A 15961-nucleotide genomic window follows, 5' to 3' on the forward strand; every position below is an offset into this window, starting at 1 on the left:
AGTCCATTTTCAGAAGTGGTCAAATTAATCACTCTAACTTCATTTGAAAAACAAAACCTCAACACAAACCAGCAGCTAAATCAAGAGCCAAAGGAAGGAACCTGGTGGCAATTCCATCCAAGAGAAATCACTGAAACAAACCCATTTTGCTCAGAACAGAAATCTCAAAGGAAACATGGCAGGTTCATTAGGAGTCATCCATCACTGCGTTCCCACTTCCATAGCCTGACTGATACTGAGAAGATGCCAGTAGCAGAGTCACAGCAATGGCATTGACAGGGGGATTTCATGGAGGATAGTCCAAACCGAAACCCGATGGGGAAAAATGGAGAAAAATAAAAAGGCACCAATATAAGCCACAACATTTATGAATACGATATATTTTAACTCTCTACATGGAGGAAGCCAACCTGCTCCTTTTTGATCTTCTTCTTTGGCACAACTTCGGTGGATTTCTCAGACTCGGAGCGGGTTCGAATCGATCTTCTCTGTTGCTTCTTTTCTACAGAACCTGAAGAAGGAAAAAGGTTTCCATTACATGATTCCTTGTATTTCTGAGGAACACCAAGATGTGCAACACCAAACCAACAGGTAAAGGAATGAAACCAAGACTTTGTCCTCTTTTGAATGTTTTATTTTTAAATTCAGTTCCAAGCTATTGACCAGCTGGTGCTGTGGCTGCAGACACACATTCTGATTCCAGAGACAGATCAGCTTCAGAAAACAGACACCAGGAACAGAGTGGAACAAAAGGCTGGACCTCAGCTTAGGGCAAACAGATTTCCACAATCCATAATACACCTCTCAGGCACAGTCTTCACTTGGTTAATTTTGAACCAAACAGTCCATCTTTGGTGTTTTGGGAAGGTAGCCACAACCAACTCCTTGAACAAAAACAAACTAGAAATTTCGGATGCAAAGCACAGCTTCAGGATCTCCCCCAAAACACCAGTTCTGTGCCCCCCTCTGTGGGGTGACGGCCTCTGTCACACAACTACAGCCAGCCCCCCGCTGCACCACCTGCAGCCACACCAGACCTCAATGCTCACCTGAAGGTTTCAAGGTGAAGAAAAACCTCAGTGCAAACAGAAGCATCAACCACGATGTGTTATCGTCATTAATGAATGTGAAAAACAAGTTTTTGAAGTATTACCATACAAAACAAACTCAGATTAATGAAGGATATTGTGACATTTCAACAGAAGAAGAGGGAGCTACTGGGTTTTTGGCAACTAAGGCTGGCAAAATCAAAAGACCTTTCTGTGCTCCAGCACCTCCCAAACAGGGATATCGAGAACCATGGACACGATACTCAACACCATGGGCAGCTGTTGGAACAAGCACACACTCAGAGCTGACAGGAAACTGGCACCCAAGGATTTACAAACACCTGCTGGGAAGCATTATTCTGGGTTTTCAGTCTGGGAGGTTTCACCTAAGAAGACACAACTGTGAAATACTTTGTTTTCTTCCAAGCAAAACTGCAAACATTTGGGAGCTGACTGTGCCAGCCAGATGTACTGTTAGGAGCTGTAAACCTGCCTGGTCTTGTCAGGAGATCACGTATCTAGAGACACACACAGGCTTGAACCAGACTGAAACACAGCCTTGCAAAGGACTTTGGAGAAAAAAATTAAAATTCCTCTTGATCCATTGGATGAGCATTTTTCCCATGGCTGCATGGCTCAGGAGTGTCTCAGTAACTGAACTATCCAGCTGGAAAAGTTATCATGTTACAATAATTGGATTTCTGAGGGGAAAAAATTGTTGTTCTTCAAGGGAAAAAACTTTTACAGCACATTAATTAATGAATAATAGCAGTTAGTTATTAATAATTTAGAAGTTAATGACTCAGGTCAACATCCATCATGTCCATCCACGTGTAACTTCTGGTTCCAATAGGCCTCATCCCTTGAGGGACTCCCACAGCTGCAGTGGGTCTCCACATCAGAGCTGGGCAACATCTTTTGTCACTTTGCTGTGTGACCAAAATCCCCTGAACCAGCTTCAGGTAAATTTGAGCAGATGTGACCAACAGTTACTTTAACCAAGAATGGATTTTCTCCTTGTGCTGCCCTGCTGAAGGAAATAAGATCAAGCCCTGGATCAGAGAACTCCAGAACTGGAGTGCCTAATGTTGGCTGACAGCAACACTGATCACTGCAACGGGCAGTTCTCCTCTTCCCGCTCTCCAAGGATCCAGCCATCACCTTCACAATGCTCCTATCCTATCTTCAGGCATATTTTCATCCAAAGTTTCAGGACAGATGTTGGACCAGCCCTCCACCTTGCTGGAGATAAGTCCTAGTTCAGTGTCTGCAGACCAGAGGCACCAGGGATTCTCAGGGCTGCTCTTGCAGTAGCAGATTTCAAACAGAATTATCTTCCCGGCATTATTGAATTCTGTGAATCTAACTGCAGGTTATCAATAAGGACTCCCAGGCTCAGCCTGGGAAATACTTTACCGTAAAGGGATTCTGAAGTTCCGGTGACCTTACATTTGAAAAAAGGACTTGGCAGTTATGTACCACAAGAGGGGACCAATAACTGGACTTTGGAAATGGCTTTGAGAGTGACTGTTTGGAGCGTGCACTGCAGGAAAGCTCAGGCACTTACAGGGTGTTAGCAGGTGGAGTGTTACGTATCCAAAAAGCCTAAGAAAACGAAAAAAGAGAGGCTCAGAATTCTCACCCCCTACGTCTTGAGGAGCCATAGGGAAGCTGAAGCCTTTAGACCCCAGGTGAGACAAGCAGAACAGCGATGGCCTCTCCTGCTGCAAGGCAATTCAAGTATCCACAGCAACCACAGCTGGAAAGAACCACCACTGCCAACAGCAGGGGAAACCTCATTCACACCAGGAAATCTGCAGTACCTGGCCTGTGTGCTGCAGTCCCAAACATGCTCCATAAACCAGCGTATCAAATAACCCTGCCTAAACACTGCACACGGACAGAACCTGAAATGCGTTTGCAGAGGACTCATGGATGCTGACCACTGAGATTTCTGACTCTGGTTCTCATTCATTTCATGTTTGGAAAGGGAGAAATAATCAAACAGATGGATAGTTAAAGCAGAAGTGACGCCTGGCAACATTATGAGATTCAAATAGCTCATTCAAGGTTTTCCCATTTCAGGCCCAGGTTCCATTATTTGCTTCAGTGGTTCTTTTCCCTCAGACCTGATACTTCAAAACTCACTGCTTTATGATGCGGCCCCTGAGACAGCTTCAGAAGGCAAGCACCACCCCCCTGGTCGATGAATTTAGTTAAAGTGTTTTTTTTAAAATCCCTGTTCTTTAACAGGCCATGCAAGAACGCAACAACAAAGCCTAGGGAGTTTCCATCCTGAATCAGACATTCCCTACTGAAATGTGCCACTTCCTGACTCTTTTCCTTTCATGACAGTTCTTGTATTTAACATTTGGGGCCAAAAGCCATGGCAGTACCTTGCTAACACACATCCACTGTGTTGTCTTCTAAACCAACTTGCTGTCTGCTCTGCACAGGACATCACCCCTCGAGTATGTTGGCTCAGGCTGTAAGATGCAGAGCCCAAACCACCAATCCCACCCCACAGCCATGCTGTGTATGTTGGCTCAGCATGTGCAACATTAGCCATGCTCACTATAATTATTATGTAAACAGAAAGATGTTAATAATAATTTTTAAGTAATGAGAAAATGCTGGGTTTGGTATTTGAATTTTCATGCTGAGGGCTCAGGTTCAGACCAGGAGTGCAGTTTCCCTACCTGCTGCCCCAGAAGTTGTCTCAGGAGAGGACACGTTTTGCACCACTGCTTTTTCACTTCTCTGAGCTGATGAAGAATTAAGTTTCTCTTGTCCTTTGATGCTTATTTCTGTTTTGTTACCAACTCCCTTAAAAAGAAAAAAGGAAAAGATTGTCTTCCCCTGATATAAATGTGTGTTGCTACCAGGTAATAAACCTGCCCCTGAATCTCAGAACAGAAACAATCAATGCTCTCCAACCCAACACATAAACAGGATTAATCTACTACGGAGTTACTTCCCTGCAGAACTTTCCACCCCTCTCGATCTCCCCTTACACACAAGGAAAAAACAATTCCAGTGACTTTTCTAAACATTACCTTCTCTATAGGGCTTAGGATGAAATAAACACTCTCCAGGTAGAGAGGCAGAAGAAGGAGGCTGAGAAATAGTCCTAAGCCTTTTCCTTACACTGACTGTGGGAAGCTGCTGTGCACCTGAAGGAAGCTCAGAGGCAGAACTCAATTTAAAAGTCTGTTACACAAAATGTAGTTATTACTTTTTAGTACATTATTAACAATTTTGTCATCTGTTTCCCACAAAACCACTGATTTTATCATGAATTTTTGGATTATTTCAACTAGGAAGCTGAAGTTAAAACAGCTTTAATATTTTTAATGTGTTACAAACAAAAATATGGCCACCTGTAGGGAGCTGCTCTGCCACCAGCAAAACAGCTACTGCCAGAGCTGCACTGAAAGTGGGGTTCAGTGCACTGAAAGGTTCTGTTGTCACAGCTGTCTGTTAATCTCTCCAATGAAAGGAACATGGATGGTGTGAAAGCTTGGTGGACACAGTTCGAGCTCCCCAGTAAGGCAGGCTCGGGATAACTCAAGAGCAAAAGAGGGGTCACTGTGCCAAGCACGTACCTTGGTGGAATAAACAAACTGATCGATGAGTTTTCCATCCCCAGCAGCATTCTGAAGGGCAAAAACCTGTTCAATTTTAACAACTGGAGACATGTTACACTTTTGCAGATCCAAGTTGTGCATGGTTATCGAAGCTGGTAGGGACTTCCTAGCTGCAGCTGTTTTCCATGCGATTTTCACGGGCGGTGCCTCCTCCTCCTCCACGCTGGACTGCCTCCGCTGGCCCTGCCTCCGTGCCTCGGCGCTGGAAGGTGACGACCCTGCCGCCACGCTGGCGTGTTCCGGCTGCGCGTTCGGCACCGGCTTCGGCCGGCGGTTCTTCTTGGCCTCCGATTTGGAAGCAGCAGTCTTTTTGGCTTTGGCCAAAGCCTCCTCTGGCTCTTGGTCTACGTAAATGAAGGTGTACTGTTCTATCCTCTCTTCCCGGGTCATTTTCAGCGCCTTCTCGGCGTGGGCAATGCCAATGTCCCACTGGGCTCGCTCCCTCTGCGGCCGGGGCTTGCGAATCTTAAGGGACAAAGACAAGCAGTTGAAGACACTGAAGATTTTGCCACTACAGCACTTAAAACACAATCCTGAGGGTCTCTACATCTCTCAGGCAGCAGATTGAAATCTGCTCTCCATTTACAGGGTATTTTTGACACTGAATGTGGACACTGAATTCCCTGCCAGCAAGATGCAGCCAGTCCTTCTCAGGGTAAAGCCCTGCAGAGTTCTAGACCAGCCCCAGAGCATCTCCCTTACAGAGATGATCCCCCCAGTGCCCCTGTACCTTCTGTTTTTCGGAGTGGTTGCTGGCTTGCTTGGCTGCCTCAGCCAGTAACTGCTCATATTGTTTGTGCCCTTGGTACTCCCGAACGCGCTTCTCGTGCACCCAGGCCCGCTCCGGCTGGTTGCTGAAGAACTGGACGTGGTATTCCCGGGCACCTGAAAGGGAGAACACCAGTCAGCAGTTGTATCAACACTGCTCTGCCTGTTCAGCTTACGCTTTCCTCCTCCCCAACGCTCCATTCCTGCAAGTGGAGGTACCTGGCTCAAGTGCAGAAATACAACAGGCCAGATCCAGAACAGTTTAAGATGGAAGCTCAGTACACCCTGCCCGCACCGAACACTCTCACACTGACTTGAGAAAAGCAGAAACGCCTGTGCACAAGCCCATTCCCACAGTCCCACCTGCAGAGGTTACGTACCAGGTACTAGTTCTGTGCGAGTCAGGACTGTCCTGCTCAGCACACACACAGCAGAATTCACCCCGCAAAGGCAGTTCAGAACTAAGATATTTTTAATAAAGGAACATCTACAGACACCTGACACTCTGGCAAAGAGCTTCCTCCCTCACCTCTTGTATTAATTTTGGTATGCACGTCAAGCTGTGGATCACACGACACCATGCAAGGCCACCACGGGTACGTCCCCACCTTGGACCAAACGAGATCCCCAACCTGGAACTTGACGTCGTGGGTGACCTGCGTTGGAAGGGATGGCAAGAGCTGCTGGACCTGCAAAGGAAACACCAGATTAAAGCCACAGGAGAGGATTTAGAGCACTTGGAGATGACACACCATCCACAGGGACTTGTTGTTGTTGTTCTCTCAGATATCCCTGAGGTCTGATAATCCAAGATGAGAAAAACATTTCTCAGAAACATGACAGAAAGGAGCTGCACACAGCTGGGATTTACGTAACGTCACTGACAAACCAAGATGCAAAAGAGCAACTGTCACCCCCCCAAAACGATTCTGCTTCCTAAGTTGATTAGAAATAATGCTTTTAGGATAAAATAAAGCAATAAATCCAGTACAATAAGAGATGCATTGATGCAGTAATGATTAGTAAGAGTTTAAAAGAAATGACAACTGATTTATCAGACAAATTAAAAGAAGCAATGGAAGAAACAGTCCAAAAATAGTAACATTCTGTATGTTCCAAAAGTGTTAATTGGTGTATGTACTAACCGGGGCTTCCTCCAGCACTGCATCTTCTCTTGGTCTCTCAGAGAGTGTGCTAAGCCTCTCGTTTGGTCTCTAGGAAATGGGTAACAATGAAGAGAAAAAAGGAAAACAAACACAAACAAGGTAAGGGGACAGTAAAACAACAGAAGATAATAGTGAAACCAGGCAGAAAAAAATAATTCACAGAGAAAGGCAACCAAGAACCCAGAAAACAGGAATATGACTGCTCCTTGTACTCAATTAACATAGTAACATCACAATAAAGAAATACCTGGTTTCCCCTACGCTATTTACATTACGATCGCACCTGACTATAACTACGTTCTCCTGTAACAGGTGACAGAAGAACATACATTTAGAAACAGTGAATCCAAATAACTTTCCACCTAAAATAATACACAATTTCCAAAAACCAGAGAACCCCATGTGAGGCTATCCATAGTAATGCAGTGAGTCTCACTGTACACCAGTTATCTGCAAGAACAGCAGTACATAAATCATGTTAAATACACAACATGATCATTGTAAAATCGATGTTAAATTGCACAGAGTTGACAAATATATTTGGAGGATCAAACATGTCTGGAACACAGAGCAGAATCAGCCCCAACCAGAAGCTGACACTGACGTGGGGTGGCCATGCCAGACAGTGTGAGGGGACGGGCTGAGATAAGGGTTGGCTGGGAACTATCTCAGGAGACAGATCCCACACACTTGCTTTTCCTGCAGCAGAGAAATCGGAAGTCAAAGGACTCAAAGAGCAGCAAAAGGAGCCGTCAGACACAAGCAGTGAGAAATTAATAATGCAGACAATCCCCATTATTTGCAGGCCACTCCAAGCACAGACCCCACATCAGTCCACGCTGTGTGCTCCAGAGAGCCAGGGACACAAGGAAAGGGACAGAGCAGCTCAGGTCAGGGGTGGCATGGCCCAGTGTCTCATTTGGAGCTGTGTACATAACCACCATTTAAGACTGATCACATTGCTATCTGCTGTGCAGAAATCCTTCCTCCCTGTACTGCAGGAAGCACAGCACTGATTCCTGCCTTTCCTTCACTACAGGGAGTTAGTGAAACCTCCCCTCTGCCAGAAGAGTCAAGCTGAGTTCACACACTGCAAACTCCCAGTCCCTCACAGAACATAACTACCGAGCAGAGAGGCTGATTCTTAAAACAAGGATTTAGAGCTTGACGTTCATCCGTGTATTCACAACATTTCAACTTCAAATCAGGCTCTCCAGTATGGGCATACCCTCATAGTCAGTGGATTCCCACTGAGATTACAGTGCCAGAACAAGGAACAACTAGCAGATCATCCGACTTGCCGCAGCCTTGTTGAGAGTAAAACTATAAAACAAGCATAGTTGTACAAAAAGTTGTTTGTTCCTATGAAGACGATCCCAAGTCACAAGTCTCACACCATTAACACTGAAGATGACAAAACCGTACATGATGAACATACATGAAGATGAAATTGTGCAGAGGAAGGCAAAGTGATGGGAGGATGGACCTGAGACTGCCCTGGCAAACTCATACCGAAAACCACCAGCACAAAATCCTGTTCCTGTCAGAGCAGGCCGTGTCTGAAACAGGGCTGGGTAACACGAAACATTAATTGCAACACCACCTTTAGAAAGGGAAATGGAAGCAACAAGGAGGACAACAGCAAGACCAAGATTTCTGGTGAACTCTGGATGACGCATACGACTAGGAACTTGGAATTCAAGATGCAAGGTTTTAGTTCAGTCTGTGAGAGACAGAAGATTCCATTCTCGCGGTAAGCAGGTAACAGAGCCAGAGGGACAGGCAGATCTGAAGCTTCAGGAGCAGAACAGGAGTCACTGGTAAGAGGGGAAACAAACTGACAGCCTGATGTGGGGGTGATGGAGTCTGGAGAAGAGGCCAGAAAGTTGGTACAGTGCAAGGGAGACACTGCTCAGGGAGTGCCAGCAGGACACAGCAGCTCCTACAGCCACCTCACAGGGGCTCCAACAGCACCTCCATGGGGCACAGAACCCACTCTACTAGATCAGAGCTGATCCCTGCAGGACAGGATCTTCTCCCTGAAAGCACCAAGGGCTTTCACAGACTTTACAAGAAGCCCAGCTACACTCTGTAACAGCCCAGCCCAGCCTGCACTGGGCAATTTCTGTCCTGGCCAGACACAGCAACTTCCCCATTCCTGGCACTTACCAGCCTCTCTGCCACCCATTCTCTCAACTGGGAGAGGCAGAAACCAGCACCACAGAGGCGGCAGTAACAAGCATGAGAAAAGGAAACAGAAGTACTGGAGTGGCTTATGAAACTGAAAGAAAAAGAATGAGGGGGCAGCAACGTAATCTGGGTCTTTGCTTCCCGGAATGTCAGTTACCACCACCTGATGTACATCCTCTGGATACGGACAATATCATACAAAATCTGACATAAATGGGAACAGACAGCAATACTAAATCTTTCCAAAATGTGCTGTGTCAGCTGGTACTTCTCATTCCCCTGCTGATTTAGAATACTCATTTTTACTGGTTCTACCTATGCTACACAGCTCCTGGGTTTTGTAAATCACAGTATTTTAAATATCCTTCAAAGATCAATTAAATATTTCACTGCTGAATATCCCAAGTAACCTGACCTTCCACTCAACAATCCAGCACTATTTTGAGAGGCAATTTTAGGAACGTGTGAGCTTTTATCCAGAAGTTCCATCTTCAACACTGGCCGGAGTGCAGCAAACTCTAAACATGCTATAACACTAAATAATATTTAAAAAACAGTAATAAATAAGACCCTTTCTAAAATTTATTTTTCATATGAGCCTTTTAACCAGCATTGTGTTGTCCTACAGACACAGCTCCCGGCAACCTCATCCTGAGGCTGTGACAAGTAACTAAAGCCTGGTGACTCAGAGCGCACACAGCCAGAACAAGGACAAACCCTGCTGGACAAGCTCTCCATCAACAATACCAGGTGTACAGATGGCTGAAATTACCATTCCACTTACATTTTGCTCCTCTGGTTCTAATTTTGGAATTTTGTGCGACTTGCGCTCTTCCGATCGGGAAGAGTCATGCTTGCTACTTTTTTTCCTTTTCTCTTTCCTCCCTTCATGTTTTGCCTTAGCGTACTCCCTCGCTTGGACTTCATTCAACAGGTCCCCACACAGGGAGGACTCAAACAATTCCCTGCCGTTCTGGATAGTTTTGGTTATTTTGAGTTTGATCTCTGGTGAGCCAGTCTTCTTTGGAATCCCCACTTGTGGAGCTGAAGGTGGTGGTGGAGGTGGCGGCTGGGGAGGGGAAGGTTTTTCCAGAACTTCATGCGGCCTCGCGTTAGAGTTCTCCATTTGGTAATACTCCGGGGGACTGAAGTTCCTGACTGTTCCAAAGCCATTGGCCGATCCATTGGGATACTGAGCGTACGTCTGGTATTTGGCTTGGGGTTCGTACATGCTGATGGCCGGGGGATACCCGTTGGTGAGGGGGGGCAGCTCCTCTGCCGTGGGCGTGGGGTACTGGAAGCCTTGCTGCAGCGCGGCCTCGTACGGCGTCCGGCCCCCATCCTCAGCAATGTCACTGCTGCCATCAAAGGCCTCCTCTTGGCGGATGTTGGCGGAGTCAATGAGTTGAGGTGGTTGCTGAATTGTGTTTCCCATGATCCCTTGCATGAAAGAGAAAGAGAAATCCATTGTTCTGCTCCAGCATCCTTAGCTTTCCCTTTTTCTCATAGGGCCTAGAGGCAGGGGAAGGGAAATAAGAAGTCAGTGTAAATTAAAAAACAGTAATTAAGCAAATTAAACAGTTGAGGAAAAAAGGGATCTCAAGACCAATTTCCCCCTCTCTATTCAGCAGCCACCCTCGCCTGGATTTAGACTGGTGTTACTGAGCCTTTACAAAGGGCTACTGAAGTGTCTTTCATATGGCAAATGTCTTCCTTTCCAAGATATTTCAAAAAATATCAGAAGCACCTACAAGTGCTTAAGAACTATAAGCCCTAGTCATGCAGGAGGAAGGGTTACTCCAACCCCAAACAGCTGGACAGCATTTCACCCTGCAGCATATAAGAGATACCAAGTTCTCCTGACACAGTCACTGTAAACTGCATGACCCAGGAACACCACAGAAGAACAAACAACAAGAACAACAAAGAAGAAACCTCTCCTCCTGCCTCCCTACCTTCTTGCCAAAATTCAAGACATGAGCAGCCCTTAGGAGAGCAGGGCCCTGAGCCATGGGATGCTCTGAACAACAGCACAATGAAAGCAAGTGGGTCATTCCACCCTGGCCACTGAGAAACCAGTGCCCTGCAGCAGCCTCAGAGGGGGCTTCCCAACCTCCACCCTCGCCTGAGAAGCAGAGTACAGCTGGCATGCACTGGCTCTCAGCAGCTGTGTGAGCAGGGTTATTCTCCTGCCCCTCACACCTTATTTTAATATTAAGCACTGCATGGGTCTGAGCCTCAGCACCAACAGACCCCCAAACCCTGAGGTTACTCACTGAATGAGATTCCAGCTGAGCACTGGCATACACACCTTCAGCTTTCCAGTGCATATTAAAACACCAAAACCAGACTAAATCAGAGTTAGACATCCAAAACTGAACAGCAGGCTCAGAGAAGGCTTTGCCATTCACGTAAGCAGCTCAATGTTCAACAAGAAGCAACACACAGTGACCTGACCTGCAGGTAAGAAACACCAGTTTGCTTCCCACAAGGTTAGTTCAGCCCTTCCAAAGCAAACACGGCCCCATGGTATTTGTTCTGCCTGTGTGGGCACGCAGGCGGGTTACTGTGCCCTTTTGGTCCGGGTTTGAAATGACATTAATGCATCCCACAGACACTTCTTCGAATAGGAACCTCAATTAAACCCTGCCCACATGAAATTCTCACCCTCCCAGAGCAATGCTTCTCAATACCTTAGCTAAGAGCTTTCCTAACACTGAGAACTTCCCTCCTCCAAGACTGCAAAAAGTAACCAAAGTTCCAACAGGAACAAGAACTTGATCGGATTTGTGCTGGATGTTTGGGGTGATGCTTTTGGATGACCTTCACACTCAGATTAAATTGACGTTTGTCTTATTTTCACTGCCCTGTGAGATCGACTCAGGCACGTTTGTCACCATAATTAAGCAATTCAGGGCAGTAACAGCACAAGGCTCTGCAGCAGAATTTTCTCATTGCAGGAACTTTCAAACCTCGGGGCCATGAAACCGTCCCTTCCTCCACAGCTCTGCACATCAGCCAGCAAACCAACAGACCTGCCACTGTCAGGGGGCACAGATCTGAGGAGCAGCACGTGGGATTGTACAGCAAGATCAGAAACCCCAAACCACCCCTGTTCTGGGAAGAGGAAGTAGGACTGTTTGTACTATTTACCACCAAATTGTTACTTTGCATCTGCCAAACTGAAGAGCAAACAGCAGATTCTCACACTAGGCTGGGCTTTATTTTTTACTAAAACCAGGTTAAATCTTCTTTTTCTTCTGAATACTTGAAAAGAACTCTTGGGAAGCTGTGGCAGCACTTCAGGAACATCCACAGCTGGAAGGGCACAGTCCCAGCTGCCGATGCAGCTCCCGCAGGCTCTGCAGTGGTGGCTGCCATTGTGCTTTGTTTTGTTACATGACAGAAGTGTGGCTTAATGAACTTCAAAGCACTGCATTTACACTGGATTTAGGAGCTACCAGTGAAAGAATAGTTATGATTTCTTTCTTTTTCATTAGTTCTGGAGCTCACCTGTGTCACTCAGCCTGGGTGCCAGCCTGTTCTGCACAGCTGGGACACCCCATCCCAAATTCGTGCCTCAGTAATTCTGTGCAGGCTGAGAACCAGGGTCAGGGCTCCACAGAACTGCTCTCAGCAGCCCCAAAGCACTTGAGGCTGTTCTCTGCTCTCCCACAGCACTGACATTACTGCCAGCTCCTTCCTGCCCAGTCTCTCACTGTCATCACTGTTAACACACCCAGACTTTCCCACCCTCCTCCTTGCCCAAAATTCTGCATCAGTGGATCAGTCCCCAGATGCTGCCCAGTGAAGTGGCATCTGGGCAGGCTTACAGTGAGAGGACAGGCCCTGCAGTGACCCACAGTAACAGAACACAACGAGGAATCCTAAGCACACAGGAATCTCAACATCCAAGCCTAAGGAAGGATCACTTTGTGTACGTCCCTGAAGAACACCCCACTGTCACCGAAGAGAGCCATCCCTGCCGCACAGCAACACCACCCAAACCACAGGGCAACGGGATTTCCAGCTGATCTTGCAGAAATGTATTCCAGAATGAATTCTTCTCACTATGCTAGTGATTACTCTATTAACCCACCCTGTGAGCCTCCCGTGAGCGGCACAATTTTAATTCCAAACATGACCTAGAACAGATCCTGCACAACACTGTGATACAGTGATACAACACTGGCAATCAACAGATAAAGAAACAGTTTCATCATTTCAAGGTTTATAGGAAATGGGCACTTCACAGGCTGCAAACAACTTGAAATCAGCACTTTCAAAAGTGCAAGTGAATTTCCTAATGAGAGAAAGAGTTTCCTCTTTAAAAGTGAGTGTCCGCCATTCTGTTCTAGTCCTTTCCCAGGGTAGACAGGGACACAAGGCCATTTAAAAACACTGGGACTCTACACACCTTCAGCAAATATTTTCCTGTTGTCCATGGGAGAGTCACAATTCAAAGTACCAGAGGAAAAGGTAAATGAAAAAATACAAGCCATACAGAATAAGGCAGGTCAGCCTAGTAGAAATCTTTCTTAAGTGAACACTGTTTCAGTTCCCATCCCAAGCTTCTCAGCTCAACTGAGCATAACTCAAAAAATCAGTTCCACTCCAAGAGTGAGTGCTCAGTGAGGGCAAGGTTTTGCACAGATTATGGATCCTCCAGGTTCACGTTTTCACCAACAACTGCAGTTATCTAAAGCCAGTTTTAACATGAGTATTTTTCAACTTTGCTCTCAGAAAACAAGACTTAAAGTTCTCAAATCTTGCTTCCATGCTGCATTAGACTAAATAACAACTGACCTCAGATTCTCACACAATTCCAATCCCATGTGATCACAGCTTTTCTTCTTCCGAACCAGGGAGTTCTGTAGGTTTGGCTGAGGCTGGCTGTGGCCACAGCAGGGAGAGATACAGGAGCTACTGATAAAAGTCCAGCATACACATATTTCAAACAGAAGTTTCACAAAACCTTTTTCCACCTTTTTCTGTTGACAATCCCCACATGGGGTTAGCACAGTCAGAGGTAAGGTGGTTTATGGATGGAAAGTGTTTGCTGTGAGACAGGACCTGGCCTGCTGGCTCCCTAAGGGAGCTGGAAGCACTGCTGTGAGTTAGCCGTGTGTGCTCAGAACGGTGTCACTGCCTTGTCAGCCTGAGCTGGGCTTTCTATCAACAGGCTCAAAAGCCGAAGTTCCAGGACATCTTTATGTACAAATACCAACCCAGTTCCTGTCCACACAGACCTAAATCAGAGAGATTCAAAGCTCTGCTCACATCCTACCAACCCCTCCTTACCCCACAGATGTTTACTGCCATTTTCTGTGCTGTTTCGTTCCGAAGTATCCAACCTGCACTGGTGCTGGGCCCCTCAAGTATCCAACCAATGCAGCAACTGCTCTCAGTAGCTCTTCACTACTGCAGGTGTTAGACAGACAGACAGACAGAGCTGCCTGGCTTGACAGGCCAGGTGTCTGAAGTGATGCAATCATTCCTGACCTCTCAAAACCTTAAGCCTGCAGTTCACACACACACTCCTGCATCTCACTCCTCTCCAGAGCTGAGCACACCCACAGTTTCTAGTCACTTTACCCATGACCCAGAGGGACACATTTTCACCTGGAACATCATCCAGGCAGATCAGAACTGTACGAACTGCAGACTGAAATAAAATAAAACAATTGTTTCTACTAATCCCTGCATTCAGTCTGCACAATCTGCTTTGTCCCGTTCTTCTCTTCATGTCCTTAACAAAAAATCCCCCAGGCAAAACTCTGTTTGCACACGTTAAGACAACTCCAAATTTTCATCTGCACGTGAGTCTTTAACAGGAAACCCGGCCTGTGGATTTTCCTGACTCCAGCTGGACTGAGCTGTTCCTCCTGGCAGACAGCAGTGGTGAATCAGAGGCCTCTTGACAAACTTTAAAGAATTGAGGTGAGGCTGCTTCCCTGAGCACCTTTGCAAAGGTGTTTTGTGTTTGGTTTCTGAATGCCAGAAAAAACAGTCACGTCTCTACCTGGGTTTGATAAGGGCATTTGGAAGGAGTTTCCCACGGTGCTGTGGAAAGAAACAACTTGGACAGCAGAGAAAAGGGTTTTGTCTGAAAAAGGAGCTCAGAGACTCATTTGGTTAGAGAGCCACAGGATTCAAACAGGAAACATGGACCAAAATCTTTGGATCTTCAGGAAAGGTCATGGGCTGGTCCCGACATGAAGCCAGAAGTCAGATCTCTGGCAATACCAAACACAGTAACGTCGTGACAGGCAGTCACGTATCACAACCAGGGCAAGAACCACAACGTGTGTCACACGAACCACCTCAAGCTCAGGCAAAGTCGCGAAACTGGAAAATGCAAAATACGTTTGTATTAAACAAAACATACAGTCTTTGACCACCATCCTCCACTCTTACCCTGTACCTTCATAAAGCACGTGCTCAGGTTTTGGAACAAAATCTTTTCAAGCAGTTCATAAAAATAATTAATTAAAAAAAAAATCTAACTACCAAAGCATTCACTGTGCATCTCTGCAAAAGGTCACTGAAAGACCTAAACAGTCATCAAAACACGATACAATTTTTCCTTCAACTGTAACTACTGGCTACTTAATATTGCCCTTTGGGCTAGTTAGTATCTACAGAACTATGTTATCGTTAAGACTTTTAACAACAAATTGCACTGAAACGACGGAGTGTATTGACAGCAAAATGAAAGCACTGCGAGACCACAACAAAGTGCAGCACAACGCAACAGTACCGCAAAAAAATAACATCGGAGCAACAACAAACCCTTCGCTGATGCGCAGCTCTTCCCGCGCGCAATAAAAGCCTTTTCCTCGGGCTGGGGAGGCCGCGGCACGGTGACACCGACGGCTCCGCTCGGGTGAAACCCCGAGTTTCTCGCCCGCAGCAGGTCGGGGCTCGGCCCCGGTGAGAGCCGCGGGGCCGGAGCGGGGAGCGCGGAGCCGGCCGGGGGTCCCGCGTCACGGCGCCGAGCGCGGCCGAACCCGCGGTCTGCCCTGCCCGGAGTGTGCCCGGCCCGGCCCGGCCCGGCCGCCCCGGTGCCGCCGCAGCTCCCGCAGCAACATGGCGGCCGCGGCCCCTCCACCCCGGGGCCGCCGCGGCCGCGCGCTCACCT

At 46.8% G+C, this 15961-nt stretch overlaps 1 protein-coding gene across 4 annotated transcripts in view; it reads right to left on the reverse strand.

Moving 5' to 3' along the window:
- NSD3 (nuclear receptor binding SET domain protein 3) overlaps nt 1-10359 on the reverse strand; it is a 31143-nt gene extending 20784 nt beyond the window's left edge. For 2 of the 4 annotated variants that reach the window (XM_042024897.1, XM_042024895.1), the window contains exons 1-7: nt 9605-10358; nt 6610-6678; nt 5994-6153; nt 5427-5581; nt 4655-5161; nt 3749-3875; nt 411-511 (exon numbers count right to left, since the gene is read on the reverse strand). In XM_042024897.1, the coding sequence (XP_041880831.1) occupies nt 411-511; nt 3749-3875; nt 4655-5161; nt 5427-5581; nt 5994-6153; nt 6610-6678; nt 9605-10288 (1803 nt within the window). In that variant the 5' untranslated portion in view covers nt 10289-10358. Of the gene's footprint in view, nt 1-410; nt 512-3748; nt 3876-4654; nt 5162-5426; nt 5582-5993; nt 6154-6609; nt 6679-9604 lie in introns of all 4 variants that reach the window. The other 2 variants (XM_042024898.1, XM_042024896.1) reach the window with 2 other exon arrangements.
- Between the last annotated feature and the right edge of the window lie 5602 nt (nt 10360-15961).

This window comes from Corvus kubaryi, unplaced genomic scaffold, assembly GCF_017639235.1.
Source record: "Corvus kubaryi isolate FWS band 111438036 unplaced genomic scaffold, C.kubaryi_AGA036_p1.0 37265, whole genome shotgun sequence".
In the NCBI taxonomy this organism is placed as follows: Eukaryota; Metazoa; Chordata; class Aves; order Passeriformes; family Corvidae; genus Corvus; species Corvus kubaryi.